The sequence below is a fragment of the Podarcis gaigeae genome (assembly GCF_964106915.1).
Source record: "Podarcis gaigeae genome assembly, chromosome: 10".
NCBI classification, from domain to species: Eukaryota; Metazoa; Chordata; class Lepidosauria; order Squamata; family Lacertidae; genus Podarcis; species Podarcis gaigeae.
Genome location: NC_139686.1, coordinates 48,831,572 through 48,850,884, shown reverse-complemented (window position 1 = coordinate 48,850,884; position 19,313 = coordinate 48,831,572). Strand labels below are relative to the sequence as shown.

General features: G+C 44.7%; 1 protein-coding gene across 2 annotated transcripts in view; it reads right to left on the bottom strand.

Annotated features, from left to right (window-relative positions):
* The window catches only part of NELL2 (neural EGFL like 2), a 111,973-nt gene extending 100,905 nt beyond the window's left edge, over nucleotides 1–11,068 (bottom strand). For both annotated transcript variants that reach the window (XM_083699170.1, XM_083699171.1), the window contains exons 1-2: nucleotides 10,082–11,068; nucleotides 9,575–9,703 (exon numbers count right to left, since the gene is read on the bottom strand). In XM_083699170.1, coding sequence (XP_083555296.1) covers nucleotides 9,575–9,703; nucleotides 10,082–10,142 — 190 coding nt within the window. In that variant the 5' untranslated portion in view covers nucleotides 10,143–11,068. The remainder of the gene's footprint in view (nucleotides 1–9,574; nucleotides 9,704–10,081) is intronic.
* Nucleotides 11,069–19,313: the final 8,245 nt, after the last annotated feature.

Sequence of the window (19,313 nt, the reverse complement as noted above, 5' to 3'; positions counted from 1 at the left end):
TTCTTCAAAAGTTTGGGTCTTTTTTCATTTGTAAAATGCTAGGGATGCAAAGAAGCCATGAACCTGATATATAAAGTAGCACCTGTTGCTAGGTTCTTGCACAGAGTCCTAAACCAGTTAAAACTGGTTCTTGTATCAAAGGCTGGAGTCGGTGTCTGAAAATCTGAAGACCACTTATCTATAACCCCTACAGATTATCAGAAATTTTTGGTTCCTCCAGGTTACCACTGATCAGACCTAACACAGGGAAGTAGGCTGAATATCAGTAGCCTCAGCCCATTTAGTTAAACTTTAGAAATCTAAGCGAATTTGAGTGAGGACTTATACCATAGGTGCTGAATCTCTCTAAAGATGAATATATCTTTTATAACCATCCTGTGTTGTCAAGGATCCTATAGATGTACTTGATTGCAGTTTGCTCTGAATAGTACCCTCATAAAGTACCCTCCAGAGCCACTGTTGTCTAATCACATCGTATTCCAACAAAAGTATATTTGGTTTATGGAGATTGACTGTAATTGCATGCACTTCTACAGCCACTGCAGCCTACTATATTCTCACTGACTTAAATGTGTGTTAAATCAGCATTTTTCTATCAAGCTCTTTTTAGGTACCACAGCATTGTCACAAAAAGCACAACTGTCACAGCTTTCAATGCAGACTTCGCTTTTTTCATATTTCCCTAAATATTCAATTCACAAGCCAATGGAAAATGCATACCATGCAGAGCAAAAAAGAAATTTTCAATTAGAAGACTGTCAAGCACCATTTTAAATCTTCTCACATTTTTGCCTTGAAGCCTAAAACTTGGGTCTTCAGTGCCTAGCATGCTCACTTGAACAGGTCCAACTGAAATAAATAGAGTTTACTTCTTCATAAACATGTTTAGGGTGGAGCTGTTAGACTACAATTCTATGTTTACAAATGGTTAACAGAACACATCTACTGAAAACACACTGTGCTTGATGGAGTTTGTTTACTTATTTTCAACCTTTATATCCCCACCCTTCACCTGAATGTCACAGGGTGAGTTACAACGCCAAGTACGGTATGTGTGTGTGAAGGATTATAGACTGACAGGTCATTCCAGAGGTGGGACATTGCAGTAGCAGAGCTGTATCCAAAGCCCTGCCAGCTCATGTCAGCAAGCGTGGAAGCTGGGGTGGATTTGTTATTTTGTTATGCCAGCTCCAAGTTGGCATAACAGAGAAACCTGCACTACTCTCTTAAAGGAGCCACTGGGCTTTATATCCAATGGATCCAAAACAGCTGTTACCTCATTACATGGCTTTCTTACTCTGCAGAATTACCCCGCCCCATGGTTCTCCCCACCCTGTCCAATTTATCTGCTCACAAATAGGATGGATAATTTCAAGAAACCACTTGTACCCAGTTCTAGCCCAAAACAGAGGTTTTATACCTTTGCATTCTCAACACACTGTATATATGTGTGTGTGCCTCTGTGTGTATCTTACACGCACACAAACACACACAGCAGTGGATATAATGGAATCATATGGAATTTAGCCATGTTTTTAATAGCATCATGGATGTTGACTGTGTAGGGAGTTAGCTTAGAATATCAGAGGCATATCGCACCACTGTAATATAAAATACTCTCAGATGGGCTCCAAAGGAGCCTGCTTAACTTCATATATCCCTTAGTGTAGTTTTAGGGCCCTGATCTGGCTAAAGCTAGTTGCAACCTATTCTCAAGTCATTGTGCACAGGATTGCAGTGTAAGTTCCATTGGAGACTGTGGGACTTTGCATGCTTCCTGAGGAGCAAGCATGCATAGGCTCGGGCTGCAGTCCTTTGCCCTCTTCTCCAGCAGTAAGCACAGCTGAAATTAATTGGACCGGCTTTATATGAATAGAAAAATATTAGGTTAGTCACAAATAACTTGCTTCATTGGTTTCAGTGTGGTGTGCAGTGCAGCTCTATGTATGTTTATCCAACAGTAAGTCTCATTATGCTCAGTAGGGCTTATTCCTTGATAAATGTAAATTAAGTTTAGCTGAACTATGGTCTACATGCATTGTTTGTAAAATAGATGATTATTTTCTTCAACTGTAAACTATTTTGCATTTCTGCATCTATTGTCGTATTATATTCTGACCAGGGAGCATTTCATGAACAACCATCTGTGCCTGTTTGTGGCTGATAAGTTAACTGCATATGTGTTCATGCTCTTTGAAGGCCCCCATTTATCTAACTGTGACAAGCTTTTTCATCACACCTATAAGCAGAGTTCCATCTCTTCCCATGAATAAGTTTATTTAAACATATTATTATTGTTGATTTTAATTTAAACTATTTCTTACCCATTCTTCACTACACAGCAATTTCAGCAGGGTTATAACTAGTGTTTCAAATGCATAATACAATTACCATATTTTTTGCCCTATAGGACGCACTGGCCCATAGGACACACCTAGTTTTTTTGGGGGGAAATAAAGGGGAAAATTTTTATTTCCCCCCCCCCAGGTGTGCTGCGCTAAGCCCGAAGCTTGGGGCGTGCGGAGCTCAGTGCACCCCAAGCTTCTGGGTGCCCAAGGTCTCTGCGAACCATGGGAGAGTTGCGCAGCTCTCCCACAGCTAGCGGAGCACTGCACTAATCCCGAAGCTTTGGGCGTGCTGAGCTCAGCGCGCCCCAAGCTTCTGGGTGCAGGTAAGCTCTCCGCTAGCCCTGGGAGAGCTGGGTCTCCCACAGCTAGCGGATAGCTTCCTGAAGCCTGGAGAGCGAGAGGGGTCGGTGCGCACCGACCCCCCTCGCTCTCCAGGCTTCAGCGAAAGCCTGCATTCACCCCATAGGACGCACACACATTTCCCCTTCATTTCTGGAGGGGGAAAAGTGTGTCCTATAGGGCGAAAAATACGGTACTAAAAACAAGGCCTACACTCATTCTCAGCATGCACACACACACCTGATCCCTATTATTTAGCACATTATCTACCTTGTTAGCATTTTTCTGCAACCTATTTTATTAATTAGCATCATCCTCAAAACCAGCGAAACAATGTGTATCAGCAATTTGCTTTTAAAAAAATCTATTAAAATTGCTTTAGCTAAGGGTACTTTCTTAACATACACTTGCAAGTAATAAAGGGCATTTTGAGCAGCACTTGCTACTTAAACAGTCTTTTTTAAGCTTCCACCCTCTCCAGCTCAGATAAAGAATTGATACAAGACCCACCTCAATCATTGCTTAACATACTATAATTATTCAAAGCCAGAAACTGTAGCAAAACCAGTGAAGGAAAACAAAACCAAGGACAAAGATTTTTAACCTGCATTATAATGCAGGATCCCTACATTATTTTCAAATATAGTCCATCTCTTGCCTTCTAAAGTGGTATCTAATAGAATATCTGCAAAGGAAAACATGGAAACGTGGCTCTTGCATATCTGAAAGCATAAATGTTGTTGTCTCTAGCTAAGCCATACACGGAACAGACCCACTGGAATCTATGAACTTAAGTTAGTCATGCCAATTTATTTCAGTGGGCCTACACTATACTGTATAAGACTTAGTTGATACAACCCCAAGGTGTTAAGTTGGCTTCATGTTTTGTATGGTACCAAACAAGCAATAACGGCTAATTATTTAGAGCCTTTCAAGCTGAATGCCCAGGGGATCATATTGACAACTTTGCAATATCTTAGGTTACTTCAAGCAACCAAGTTTTCCAGACCAGAGGGACATAATTCCACTTGGACAAGAACTTCAGCATTTCCCCCTCTCTCGTAAATGAAGCACTGGGTAGAATAGTTTATGTGGTTTGACTCCATTCTATTTTGGGCAGGACTGGCTCACCCATGAGACAAGTCGAGGTGTGGATGTCTTCACCTGATGCACATTCATTACCTGTTTAGTTTCTCTGCACCTGCAATCCCCCCACACACTCCTATTCATAAAGCTGTCATCTGTCTCAAATGCACAAGCCTCAGCTTAGCAGTAAAGCAAATATGCTTTACAGTTTCAAATCACAAGGAACGGCCCTGTACAGCTGGAGCAGCATCTCCACCCCCTCATTCAGCCCAGACACTGTGGTCCAGCTACGAGGGCCTTCTGGCAGTTCCCTCGCAGCAAGAAGTGAAGTTGCAGGGAACCAGGCAGAGGGCCTTCTCAGTAGTGGCACCCATCCTGTGGAACACCCTCCCATCAGATGTCAAGGAGATGAATAACTATACAACTTTCAGAAGACATCTGAAGGCAGCCCTGTATAGGAAGGTTTTTAATGTTTTGTGTTTTTATGATGTTTTTATATTTGTCGGAAGCCACCCAGTGGCTAGGCTAGGGCAACCAGTCAGATGGAGAGGGTGCAATAATAGTAACAATAACAACAACAACAATAATAGCAACAACAAGTGTGAGGGGGAAATGCATCAAACAAGAGTATTTCTCAATAATAGATATGGATTGTGGCCAGCTTCATAAGTGCACAGCTTTAGACACCAGTTGTGGGAATGCACTGGAGATGGAGTATATGAGTAACATGCACATAGCCTAAAATTCCACACCCTCCTTCAGTTATTTTGCCTGGTTAGAATGTGTCCATGAACTGTAATATTCCTTCTTGCCTAGATGGAGAAGTAAGTGTGTATTGGAAATCTCTGGTTTTGCATGGCTAGGATGTAGCTTGCTGTACAAAATAAAGAGTCAGTCTTGTCTTTTCTTTTGGCCATTGGTTCTGCTAACCAAGGGCATGTAGTCCCCAGAAGGTTGCTCATGAAAGAAAGTAGCCTTTGAGCTAAAAGGAGACCTCCCCACCCCACCCCCTGCTATAAGAAGTGACATGATGTGCGTAGAGAATGGAAAGTATCTCAGCTTTATTCATTTTGCAGCAGAAGATGCATTTTAAATCCATATACTAGTTCTGCTTGTTTTTTTGTTACTTGGTAGAAAGGCATTATGCAATCGGCATGCTATGTGTTTAACATATATCAGCTAGGAAAAGTCTCTATCTCTCAGGTCCTGAATGGACCAAGTGAGAATCTCTTAAAGAAATAGCTTATATGCTTATAGACAAAGCAGGATGCTTCCAATCCATTCATACTTTCATCTTACACTCATGAAAAGCCAAAAGATCTCTCTCCCCCATGTCTTCAAGCCAAATTCTGAAAAAAGACTACTTTTTCAAAGTTCCCTACACCAGCAACAGTTTGCTTTGTTTACCTTGCACCCTGAGAAAAAAACAGTTATGATTGAGTCACAACATCAAACATTGTTTCCAAAAATGTAGACAGAAATAAAGTTAGCATGAAAACTGTAACCCCATAACGATAACAAGTTTTAAACATAGCTACATAGTATTCCTATACCACAGTACAAATTGACCTGTTTTGATTTTGTTTTCTGACAGCAGAAAGAACCATTGAGGAGCCACTAACTGTGAAGTTCCTTCATGCATCATGCTGACAGATTAAATCTGCTCTTTGGTGTTCTGTTCCATGGTGTGCTTTATCACAACCCACCATATAATTCCACCCCATCTGTTGGTGCTGATGGGGTGTGTGCATGCATTTGCTTGCTGAAATAACTGAGCATACTTTATATACATACATGCCAACTGTTCTAACAAAAAAGGAACATCTTTTCTGAATGTCTCCCATCTTCTAACACTGAGCACCAGCTCTCATTCAGCTGGTCAGTATGCATTAAAGTTATCAAATATGTAATTAATTGTCCTCAATATATCAAGCACTGTAAAATAAAGTCAGTAGACAGCTGTATTCATTAATTCTAATGGTACAGTACTGCGTTTTGTCCATTTCCTTTTTAGTCAATATGTTTTCTATGACTCATCCCAGAAATAATTATAACAGAGGGTGGATTATTTAACAAAATATGGATTTTTGCGGTTAATGACCGGTGTTCATATAACTTGCTTTTATTTTTTACCTACATTGACTTGTTTTGCAAACAAACATGGTACAATGCATCATTGGATCATAGTAAGAGAATTAACCAATCGAAATAGATATTGAAGCTTATTTATGTATGTTTGGCTCTTTTATTTTATTCCATTCAACAAATGCCCAAGAGAACCCACTCTGCAAAATTCACAAAGTCAGAGAAGCTTCTTTGAGGTCATTTCAGTCAGGTATAATGTATATAAACCCAGGAGTCAATCTATGTGTTTCATTTCTATATCATTGTTTTCATATTATATCTATTATGACATTCTTTTGTTGATATTTATCTTATACTTTCATTAACTCAGTCAAAAAGAAGTCCATGAAAAGATGCATCAGCTTATGAGGCCAAGGACATCTTGTTTTCTATACCTCACAGCAAACTAGTGCTCTCTTATTAATATTCAGTGTTCCAGCAAACATCTTAATGCAAAATCTAAGTTTCAGAGGCAAAGGGTTCACTACCGTATGCTGTAGCTTGAGAAAAATTATTGCTTCACCCAACGTACTCCAGAGTAGTCTTAAAAACATCCTTGAGATGTCTCAAAGGCAAGTTTACAGCCTAAGACACATATATTTCCATAGCTGAAATAGATGTACATGTGACCAATGTGATCTCTATAGTTATTCATTCCCACTTTACATTATCCTTGTAAATATTCACTTGCGGGAACTGTGTGCCCCCCCCCCCTTCATTCATTCATACTCACACACAAGCTTGTGCAACTATTGCAACAACATAGATGGGAAGTTTGGTGGAAGAGGCCTATGCAATCTGCATGCTCCCTCTCATTGGGGGCCAATGAGATGAGAAAGATCCATCCAATCAACTCTGTCCACATGGTTCATAAATACATAGTGGACTATATTGCACCATGAGCAAACAGTTTTTATGCATGCCAGTTAGGTGAAAAGCACCCAAGTTGTTAGCACTTTGGGTTCATTGGGCGAAGCCAAGAAAATAGGGACTGGGGAGATTTGTATGGGTAAATAATTGCATAAGGCCAGCGGTACTGGTTGAGATTTGCCCAATTTATATAAATTACTTTTATTTAATTTTAATATGCCACATCTTTCAAGCAATATAACCTTGATGGCATCCCTGACTAGATAAATTTAATGTCTCCAGTGGGGCAATGGGTCAGCACATCTGGCTGTTAACCAGAAGGTTGGTGGTTTAAACCCACCCAGGGATAGCTGTGGGCAGGATTCCTGCATTGCAGGGGCTGGACTAGATGGCCCTTGGGACCCCTTCCAACTCTACAAATTCTGGGGAAGCTGCCTCCTCAACTCTGGGGGGGGGAGAGAGAATGGTAAGAGAAAGAGACAACAACAAGAATCAGAATGAAAGTAAAGTCTTTGAATTGCTGTACTTGCTTGGCTCTCCTCCAAGGAGAAGAAATTATAAATTAGATCACTTTACAAGATGCATAGCAAATTTAGAAATGCTAAAACGCATCTGCAATTACAGGATGCTGAGCATCCATTTTTTTCTGAAAATTAAAAGAGAAATGCAGGCTAAGTCTTCAGACTCAGCAAAAATAGGAGAAATAGAAACGTCCAAACTTTAAAATTCACTTTGCTGGAATTGCATTTGTTTTTGTTTTTTTAAAAAAAATGCACACAGTGATATAGGTTTACAAACTTAATCCATTCTGGAAGTCCGTTCTTAAACTGAGGCGTGCTTTCCCTAATGAGGTCTCCAGCCGCCGGTGCCCTTCCACCTTTCGGCTTCCGTTCTTAGACCGAGGTAAAGTTTGCAAACCGGGACACTACTTCTGGTTTTGCGGAGTTCTTAAATTGAATAGTTCGTAAACAGGACTGTTCTTAAACCGAGGTACCACTGTACTGTATGTGTAGTCCTGAACTGTTCATATTACCAGCCTCAAAATTGGAATTTTATATTTTTATTCTGTCAAGAGCCCTTTCATGTAGATGTCTACATCCTGTTGAAAGAAGGCTTTTTCTGTTTAAAAATAGCAGGTGTCAATTTCTCTTTTTAAAAGTGTATGCTCTGACTTTTCTGTGTTAATGGTCACAGTGACACACTCTGGTTGAATGTAGAATAACATCCCTCCACAGAGTCCTCCAGTGGCTTAGGTAGTCAGCTTTTGATACATGATCTTATTGATTCAGAAGTTCAAGCCAACATCATTGCCTGGATTTTTCCTTAAATTACAGCTTCTTTGCAAGGCCTCCCTTTGCCTCTTGTACTAAAAGAAAATTTAAAAAACCCTATAACTGGAACTCCTAAGAAAACAAATGATACACATAGACTATGCACTATATAGAAGCAAATTGAAAATTCTTCTTATGTTCTCCAACTTTACATAGCAACATTCAGCATGCACATATAATACTGTTCCATTTTCTTCCCAACGCCACTATGATATCAGTCCTTTTTTAAATGAACAGTCTGATAAGCTTCAGAAATGTTCTGCATTGTGATTTAAAAATCTAATTCTGTATGTAATCTTTTTCATATACAAGGGATGTGGAAAAGCATTTATCTCAGAATATTTTACCTTTATACAATAGACTATAAACTGCACAAAATAAATGCTGCTTTTTGGAATCCTACATTAGAAGTGTCTTTGAATATATTAATGCAAAAATGGATCAAAAGACAGCTGTCTCCTTATTCTTGGAAGGAACATTTAGATTTATTAAAAATCCTTAAAATCAGTGGGTGATTAGCTAAGTCATACTCAGAACGAACTCATGAAAGTCGTTGATTTGTTACTTAGGTTCAATAGGTTTACTCTGAGTATGACTATACCACCCATTGTGTACACAAAGAATTCCCACCCACCCCAAAAAAGTTCAAAATTTAACAAGGATAAAGGGTATATAACCTGTTAACAAATCTTTTTGCAAGGGCTTCTATATTTTTCCTGCAGACATTTTTTATGGGGGGGGGGGAATGCAGTATGTTATCCCCATTCCCCACTTCTTCACACTCTTAGTTTCATATTTTCTCCCTAGTCTTATCTTCTCCTCTAACCATCAGTGAGAACAAGAGCTTAGCCTGGCGTGTCTTCCCAAATAAACCAATCTCAGCTAGCCCAGACGAATCTGTTTATTATTCAGGGCTCCCCACGCCTGGCAAAATAAGCCATCTGCCATCAGCTTTCCTGCTGACCATTAATTAAGGGTCTATCCATCAAAAGAGGGGCCAGAAAAGTGACGGGAGAGAGACAAAAGTGGAAGGAGGGAGGGGGAGAATCAGCGAGGCTTAACAGAGCAGGCAGGCAGGAGCCTCGCTCAGCAAATGGACCAAGTCGCATCGCGAGTCCAGAGGAGCATCGCCTGCCATCCGGTTAATGCAAAAAAGTTCGATCAAACACATTTGCCAGCAAGTTCAGGAATTATTCAGGTGGCCTGGGCTGACCCTGCCCACAGAGCCAGCCCTGGAGCCAAAGCGAGAATGAGAAAGGATGGATGCATGCATAGGAGGCAACTCCTAGGGACAGAGCTCCCTTTGGGGTCCCTCCCACCAACAATAAAATATTGGAGGGGGGCCCTGTCCCCCCCCAAAAAAGCTGATGGGAATTGCCATTCAAATAGTGTGATAGATTGTGTGGGGCGGCGCTTCCCTCCCCCACCCAATATTTTATTCAAGTTGGCACCCCTGGATGGATGGAGGTCCCATACCTTGGAAGAAGAAAGCTTTGCTCCCGTTGTGCAGCCCTTGCACTTGCACCACTCCGGCCACCGACTCCCCCAGCTGCAACTCGCCCAGCACGTCGATCTGCAGCGAGGGGTCCACGCCAAAGCCGACCGCTGGATCCAGGAGGGGAAGAGAAAAGAGAAATTACTACCCAATCCCCTAACTTTTCCTCTCCACCTTCCACCCCCTCCTCCTTCTTTTCCCACCCCGATCCTGCTGCCACTCCCGTTCTGGAAGGCGCAGGTATCTCCTCCTCGGCTCAGCCGCACCAGCCAGTCCTATTTACATGACCTACTTTCGCAGCATCCCTTTCGCAAAGTTCTCGGCTCGTTTTCCTGCCCGGATCCTCCGTCTTCCCTCTTCCTCACCTCCCCATACTGAGCCGATTCCCCATCGGGGTGGGAAAGGGGGAGGTTGGGAGACACACCCCGAGACGCCCCCCCTCCCCCTATGCCTCAAGGAGAGGCTGGAACGCCCCGCTCGAGTCTCACCTGAGCTCAGGCAGAAGAGGAAGAAGCCCAGGGCGCTCCAGCAGCAGCCCGGGGACTCCATCGCGCGCGAGGAGGAGAGCGGCGCCCAGAATCACTCCATAGTCCTCGAGGCAGAAGCCGGGTCTGAAGGAAGCCAAGCAGCCGAACGCCCCAGTCTTCTTCCACACACACACCCCTCGGCGTCCTTCTGCTGCTTCTTCTTCCCTCCCTCAGCAAAAAGCCAGAATCCACCGGGCGAAGGAGGAGGAGGAGGCGGCGCCGCGAGTCGAGTCCTCCCCAGTCCGCAGCACCATCTCCGAGGCGCCTCAGCCGCCGCCGCCGCCGCCCGGAGGCGCGAAAAGGGCGCGGAATGGCGCCAAAGCGGGAAGCCGCGAGAAGCGCCTCAGCCCCAGAACCTGTTGGAGGGAACCCGGCGGAGAGAGAGAATGGAGGGCGCGAGGCGACCCGGCGGAGGGGAAGCGGGCAGCCTTGCGTCGCTCGCTCGCTCGCTCCCTCACACGACGCGCGCGCACAGACTCTTTCTTTCTCCTCAGGGCTTCTCGGTCGCCAAGCCTCCGCCGCCGGCGCTCACTGCCACCGGCTCCTCCTCGCAGGCAGCCTCAAAAGAGTGAGAGAAGGCGGCGGGTTTGAGGACGGCGACGGCGACGTGGGGGGGGGGAGGGGCGGCGGGCGGCGGCCAATGAGGACGCGCCGGCGGGAGGCGGGAAGGAGGCGCCTTCGAACACCTCCCCGCCTCAGGCTCCTCGACGGCACAGAAGCCAAAGGCTCCAGACCCGGCGGGAGCGCGACGCGACGGCGACTCCGGCCGGTGGTGTCTCTGCGGCTGCTCCTCCTCAGGCTTCGTTTCTCTACAGCAAGAGGAAGCTTAAGCCTGGCAGATAGAAGAGCTGTTGCTCGCGGAAGAAGAATACGCCATTCGGGCCAGCGGGACCCTGCCAGCCGCAGTCTGCCCTCAGCCAGGCTCCGCCGCCGCTGCTGGCTGCCTTCTGACTTAAAGGAGCCAATGCAGCGGGCTATGGCGAGCAGCAGGGAGGAGCGCGGGGGCAACACTGGAATCAGGGGGCGCCGTCTGCCGTTGGCTCTGGCGCCCCCTGCTGGTGGTCTCCCTGCCTTCCGTCCTACCAGTCCCAATGGGCGCCAGCCGTCGCTGCGCTTAACTTGCCCCCACCCCTCCGCGCGCACCTGGATGGAAATCCGTCGGTAGTCTAAACGCGGGGGAGAAGCTACCTGAGGTTGATTCAGAAGGGACGGGCAAGCACTCTGCCCATGGTCAGAACCAAGAGTTCAGGGGCTCAGCGCTGGGGAAAGAATGCGGGCTGAAATTAAGCCCATCCAATAGCTAATGGCAAATCCACAGCCGCGGTTCAGGTTCAGGAACGCTTCTCTTAACTGCGGCTGTTGTAGCTGCAGAGATCGGGGCTGGCCGTTTCCTGGCTTTTTTTCCCCAGAACGCCTGGGGGCGACCTGAAACTTGCAGACCACCTGAAAGAGACTCTTTTCTGCATGTCTCCTCCAGGTCCCCCACTCCATCTTTAAAGCAATCTCAGATTATAAAAGGATGCCTTGAACAGCAGCCTCCGCTGCCCTTGCGGGGTCTGTTTCTGCCATCCAGCCTGGTGAAGATTTCCGGGGAATCTTGGGTTGGGGTATTGTTTAGGCAGGTTGTTGCTGCTGTTTTTTTGTATCTTTATTTTGGATCTTATGATTTATGTGGAAATTGTTCGGTTGAGTTGTGTACTTTTTGATGTTTTATTCTTTATTCTTTTCTTACATTTGTAGTTATGTAATTTTTAATATGTTGAAAGCCGCCTTGAGCATGGTGTTAACTTCAGAAAGGCGGCATACAGATAAAATGATTGACTGATTAATTGACTTTTCTGTGACATTTTGGTTGGCCTAATAAAGGTATTGCTAATATGTTTTTGTTTTGTTTGAATTTATGTTTTCTTATGGGCCAACATGGCTGCCTTTACCTTTTCGTATACTTTCCTGACTTGGGAGCTTTGAAGTAATCATTAAAGTAGAAAGATTCTCATGGGAAGCGGCTTCATACCGTCACATCGTTGGTCTCTCTAGCTCTGTATCAGGGGCAGCAGTTCGCCAAAATTTCAGACAGAAGAAGTTGCCAGTCCGACCGGGAGATACCAAGATATTGCACCTGAGACCTTCTGTACTTTCCTTCCTTGTGAAACCTCCAAGCATGCGCAGTAACAGGTTCACACGTGCATGCTGTATTGTATTGTATTGCTGTGCATATGCCATCTTGGTATGCTTCTGGATAGAAATCGCGCTCCCACTCCCCACGCCCACATACAGAATAAAGCCTGGAAACAGCTCGTGCGGGATCCCCAGAGAAGATGAACACGTGTATAAGGAAGAGTTTGGGATTTGGAAAAGAAGGAGTAATCTGCAGGCAAGGGTCAGCCACCGCGCGAGGATGATATAATTCCCCCTGCACAACCTGAGCGAAAGCGGAATTGACTCCTTGCCCTTGTGAAAGAGACCTCGTGTAATCCAGCCTAGACCCAATGGTTGAAGTGCATCTTTCTTGCATGTAACCGAAGAATTCCCCAAATGGGAGGCGGCGATCCTTTGGGTATGCTTGTTCCGACGCGCCAGAGTCCCAGCTTTGCGCATCCACTGACACCCCACGATTCCTAGGAAATATTGAACGGTGAACAGAAGGTGGTAGCAGGAGAAGGGGGAAACCAGCGAAGAGCGAGCCCCGGTTTCTCACGCGCTGCGATGTCGAAGGACCCCGCTAGCCCCCTCTCCAGGAGACTGCGTAAAAGAGCCGGACCCTTCGCCCTCCTCCCTGTCCCCTGCAGGCGGGATGCGGGGTAATTCCCAAGCCGCGAGATCGAGGCACCAGCTTACGCTTTTGGGCGTCGTCTCTGATCAGGAGATCAGCATTTGGACAGCTCCTGAAAGCAGCTCTGCAAGAGAAAAGGCGAGACCTTCGGAGGCTAAGGTTGTCCGATGGAGAAGGAGCTGCGCTCGCTCAAAGGGACACCCTGGCCATTGTTTTCTTTCAAACCTCAGCTCCAGTATGTGTAAGCAGAGCACGTGTGGTGTAGTGGTTAGAGTGCGCCTGGGAGAGCAGAGTTCAAATCCCCCACTTGGCTGGGCAACCTTGGGGCAGTCACCGCCTCTCTCAGCCTAACCTGCCTCACAGGGTTGTTGTGGGGATTGAATGAGGAAGGGGAGAACCATGTGTGCCACCTTCGGCTCCTTGGAGAAAAAAGGTGGGATAGAAATACGATAAAATAGCTCAGCTGGTTAGAGCATGGTGCTGATAGTGCCAAGGTTGCAGGTTTGATATGGGACAGCTGCATGTTCCTTCATTGCGGGGGGTTGGACTAGATGAATCCTGAAGGTCCCTTCCAACTGTACAGTTCTGTGGTTCTATGTCTGAAAGTGAGCCTGATGAACCTCAACTCAAGTTATGACCTGGACAAGGAGTTTTGTCCAAGAGCACAAACTTTCAGCTCACAAGGCATAATTTGTGGCAGGGTTAACCTAAGCTGGACACGGGTGGCGCTGTGGGTTAAACCACAGAACCTAGGACTTGCCGATCAGAAGGTCGGCAGTTTGAATCCCTGCGACAGGGTGAGCCCCTGTTGCTTGATCCCTGCTCCTGCCAACCTATCAGTTCAAAAGCATGTCAAAGTGCAAGTAGATAAATAGGTACCGCTCCGGCGGGAAGGTAAACGGCATTTCCATGTGCTGCTCTGGTTCACCAGAAGCGGCTTAGTCATGCTGGCCACATGACCCGGCTCCCTTGGCCAATAGCGAGATGAGCGCCGCAACCCCAGAGTCGGTCACGACTGGACCTAATTGTCAGGGGTCCTTAACCTAAGCTCAGTCCTGGTCAGAGTTTCCATTTTAAGAGAGAGAGAGAGAGAGAGAGAGAGAGAGAGAGAGAGGGAATGCTAAGGTTCAATTATAGAATATGGAAAGGGAACAATAGTATTTCTGAACATGTGCAGCGTATGCCATTACTATGAGCCTGGCTTCTATTGAGAGACAAAGGATTAAATCCCCACTCCTATCAGTGCTTTTTAGTGACTCAAAACCAAGCATCCCAGTCTAGTTTGACCCAGAGACAACTCTGAGCCCAGGAACCACTGTTTATCAAATTAGCTACTGGCAGAAACTCCTCATACAACACAGATGATTTCCTAGTTTCAAAAAATCAGCTGGAGAGCCCTTTGCTGAGTGTTGATTATCAGAGTCCTGCCATTGCTTCCCATCACTCAGAATCATCCCTTGCTAAGATAAATACTCATTCAGCCTTCTGTTGGATAGCACTCCATGCTCTGCCACTTAATTCGTTTCACCTGTTGTGAATTGGTGTCATAATATTTAAGTATGAGATGACTGCCACTGGAACATATAATTTGCTGGAGGTTCTGGTAGAACCTGAAGCTGAGCAAATTAAACATGCACACAGACAACATGGAGTCTAAAAGACACTTTAGCTGCAAATGCGCCAAACATTTTGTGGTCATGTAAACTCTCCTCCAGATTGCTACAAGATTAGATTCTTTCCAGATTTATCAGGAAGCAACTCCTAAGTGATAACTTTCAGCTGTGGAGAAAGGGACCATTTACAGAGCTGGTATATACATTTGCAAGGACTTTTATTACTCTTGTCACTTGGATTAGTGTAGGTGTTACAGTATCAGGCTGGGACCTGGGAAACCAGGGTTCAAATCCTCAGTTGGCTGTGGAGCTCAATGGGTGACCTTGAACCAGTCACTGCTTCTCTGCCTAACCTACCTGAAAGGGTTGTTGTGGGGATTAAATGAGGTGGGTGAAAACCACATTCACCACCTTGAACTCCTAGGAGAAAAGGGTACGGTATAAATGCACCAAATAAATAAAAAGTTTGATTCCACATATTGTGGATCAAAGCACACATCAGGACTCAAAGTTTCCAATGTTCTGTTACTTAAAAAGGGGGGGGGGAAATAACAGTATTTTGTTGATGGGGTAGATTCACATAACCACCTGGTTGCAGGGTTACTATTCACTGCCCAAACTGGCTCCCTGCACACAAGGAGCGCACAAGTCTCTGGCAATGCTGCTAACTGCACACAAGTGGCATATAGTGAACAGGGATTACCATACAAAGCAGTTTCAGCCCTGCCTCCCAATCCATTAATTCATTTAATTTCTGCCCTGCCTTTAAAAGAATCCTCAAAGTAGCTTACATAAAATAATACACTTTGGCAAAAATTGGACTCCTACCCTCTCCAGCACATGCTCTCATTGCATATATTTTCTCCTCTTTAGGAGTCTAGGACTTTACACAGTCAGAAATCAATGAGGGAGGAGTGAGGTGGTGCAGCCGGGCTTCAGGTGAGCTGCCTGGTTTCTAGTCTTTTCGCTACCCGAAAACAGAAGAAGGAGCCAGGTGTAGTAGCTGGGACTCAGGTGAGCAGCTGAGTGATAGCCATTGGCTCTTCTGTGGCCTGGATGTTCCCCAAGTTCAAGTGCATTTCCATCAAACACCATGAATCAACTCTCAGCAGTTCCAAACTCATGAGATGCTTTTGAAATGTATATATCAATCTGTCAATAGATCTATGTGCGAATTGGTAGATGATAAATAGATGCATAGATACATAGAGATACATAAAGATATAGACAGATACAAATAGATACAGATGAGATTAGATTACCATGCAAGTCAACTGTCTATCAGGGAATTTAAAAGTACCTTCAGGCAATCCTTCAGCCTAACTTTGGGGCAAAAAAAAACCAAAACACTTTAGAACATATACATGTCAGTGTCAGGGCTCTCTCAGAGGTCTCAAGAATGATACTGAAATGCAGTGCCTGCACAATGATAATGGTGGTGGTAATAATAATAATAATAGGGTGGTGCTGTGGTCTAAGCCACAGAGCCTAGGGCTTGCTGATTGGAAGGTCGGCAGTTCGAATCCCCGTGATGGGGTGAGCTCCTGTTGTTTGGTCCCAGCTCCTGCCCACCTAGCAATTCGAAAAAATGTCAAGTGCAAGTAGATAAATAGGTACCACTCCGGTGGGAAGGTAAAGAGCATTTCCGTGCACTGCTCTGGTTCTCCAGAAGCGGCCTAGTCATGCTGACCCAGAAGCTATCTGTGGACAAACGGCAGCTCCCTCGGCCTATAGAGCTAGATAAGCGCGCAAACCCAGAGTTGTCCGCAACTGGACCTAACGGTCAGGGATGCATTTACCTTTTACCTTTACCTAATAATAATAATAATTTAATGCTGTCCTTCAGTTTAATGGAGCATCTCGGAAGCATTCATGATAAAACCAGAATCAAATAGCATCAAACATAAACATAACACAGCAGAGCAGAGCAATCAAAACTTGAGTTGAACAGCACAAATCAGTAGCACTAATACAGATTGTTGCATCAGTTTTGATGGAGTGCAGGAACATTTGTACTAACAGAAAGCCTGGCACCAAACACACATCAGCTTAAGCATCAGGAAATCCTTCCAAGGGAGGTAACTCCACATATGGGGCGCCACAATTGAGAAGGTACACTCCCCGGTTATCTTTCCCATTTTGAAAGGTAGAGGGACTCAGAGAAGGACCTCTGATAACTTATGGGAGGAATATGGAGGCTGTGGCTCTCTAAATATTGTTGAACGCCAGCTTCCATCACCCCTGAACATTTGCAATGCTAACTGGGAATTATGGGAGTTTGAGTCCATCAATCTTTGGAGGCCCACAGAGTACCTAAGCCTAAATTAGTATTTGGTTAGTCAGGCTCATGTTGGAGAAGCTAGTCCTTTGCATTGTTGCTCTAACGGTTAGCTCTCGTTGTATTTGTAGGCAGCTCCATGAACTCTTGTATTGATCTGGGTGGAAATAAGTGAGAATGACAAGACTCATCAAAGCAGGCTGATACATCCTCTTGCAAGATACAGCAGTTCCTCTGATCTGCCAAGGCAAATATGTTAAATTGACATGAGCAGTAGAACAGATGCTTCTTCCATCAATAGATGAATTCAGTGTGTACCTGGTGTTTGAGAAGCATGTAGATTTTATTTCTACCTTTGAAATCAAAAGCAAGAGTAAGGGTTTCTTACCAGACTGTCTCCATTTCTATTCAATACATATACTAATACTATATTAAAGCAATTGATAAAATGGGACATAGTAAGTGGGACAGATCTTATGGGGTGATCTGACAATCCATAATATTTAATATATTTATTTTTACATACCCCACACTTATTTGACTTGGAGTCAGGTTCTCAAGGCAGCTGACACTTTAAGAAAACAAAGTATTGTTATGGCACCCCAACCTCCAAGTGGCCATTAAAGAGTGTGTTTGTACATCACATGTAAGAATTTCATGCACACATTGAAAGTGGTACTTAGTCACTCGAGTCTAGTCTACTAAAAGTCCCTGGTGTAAGCGACACACCATGCATAACTTACCTGAAACTATAGCACAATCCAAGCATGTTTACTCAAAGGCAAGTCCCACTATTTTCAGGGGAATTTACTCTCAGGGTTGTATGCATAGGATTGCTGCCTAGATCTCAATCTGAGCCAATGTCAATAGGTTTGCACTCTTAAGCATACTTAACTGTTTGAGATTTAACCAATATTTGAAAGCGCTTTTCATTAAAAATCAGTAGGAGGGATTGGCAGGAAGACTGTGTGTCGATAAAATATAAGAGATGGCCAGTATACTAACTCGAGGGTCATATTAGGAGTGGCTCAAAGCCCTATTTAGACACTGGTGATTGTAGCAATAAAATGAAGGTAAGAAAAATGTTCCCCCTTCATGGATCACTGCCTTGCCGTGGCGAAGGGGCTTGAAGAACTCAGAGAAGCTATGAACTATGCCGAGCAGGGCACCCAAGATGAACAGGTCATAGTGGAGAGTTTTGACCAAACGTGATCCACCTGGAGGAGGAACCGGCAAGCCACTCCAGTATCCCTGCCAAGAAAACTCCATGGACAAAGACAACAGGCATATAAAAGATATGATGCTGGAAGATGAGCCCCTCAGGTCGGAAGGCGTCCAACATGCTACTGGGGAAGAGCGGAGGGCAAGTACAAGTAGATCCAGAGCTGATGAAGCGGCTGGGCCAAAGCCGAAAGGACGCTCAGTTGCGGATATGCCTGGAAGCGAAAGGAAAGTCCAATGCTGTAAAGAAAAATATTGCATAGGAACCTGGAATGTAAGAACCATGAACCTGGGTAAGTTGGAGGTGGTCAAAAATGAGATGGCAAGAATAAATATTGACATCCTGGGCATCAGTGAACTAAAATGGACGGGAATGGGTGAATTCAGTTCGGATGACCATCATATCTACTACTGTGGGCAAGAAACCCATAAAAGAAATGGAGTGGCCCTCATAGTCAACAAAAGAGTGGCGAAAGCTGTACTGGGATGCAATCTCAAAAATGATAGAATGATCTCGATACGAATCCAAGGCAGACCTTTTAACATCACAGTAATCCAAGTTTATGCACCAACTACTTGTGCTGAAGAAACTGAAATTGACCAATTCTATGAAGACTTACAAGACCTTATAGAAGTGACACCAAAGAAGGATGTTCTTCTCATTATAGGGGATTGGAATGCTAAAGTAGGGAGTCAAGAGATAAAAGGAACAACTGGCAAGTTTGGCCTTGGAGATCAAAACGAAGCAGGGCAAAGGCTAATAGAGTTCTGTCAAGAGAACAAGCTGGTCATCACAAACACGCTTTTCCAACAACACAAGAGACGACTCTACACATGGACATCACCAGATGGGCAGCATCGAAATCAGATTGATTATATTCTCTGCAGCCAAAGATGGAGAAGCTCTATACAGTCAGCAAAAACAAGACCTGGAGCTGACTGTGGCTCAGATCATCAGCTTCTTATAGCAAAATTCAAGCTTAAACTGAAGAAAGTAGGAAAAACCACTGGGCCGGTAAGATACAATCTAAGTCAAATCCCTTATGAATACACAGTGGAAGTGAGGAACAGGTTTAAGGATTTAGATTTGGTGGACAGAATGCCTGAAGAACTATGGATGGAGGCTCGTAACATTATACAGGAGGCAGCAACGAAAACCATCCCAATGAAAAGGAAATGCAAGAAAGCAAAGTGGCTGTCCAATGAGGCCTTACAAATAGCGGGGGAGAGAAGGCAAGCAAAATGCGAGGGAGATGGTGAAAGATACAGGAAATTGAATGCAGATTTCCAAAGAATAGCAAGGAGAGA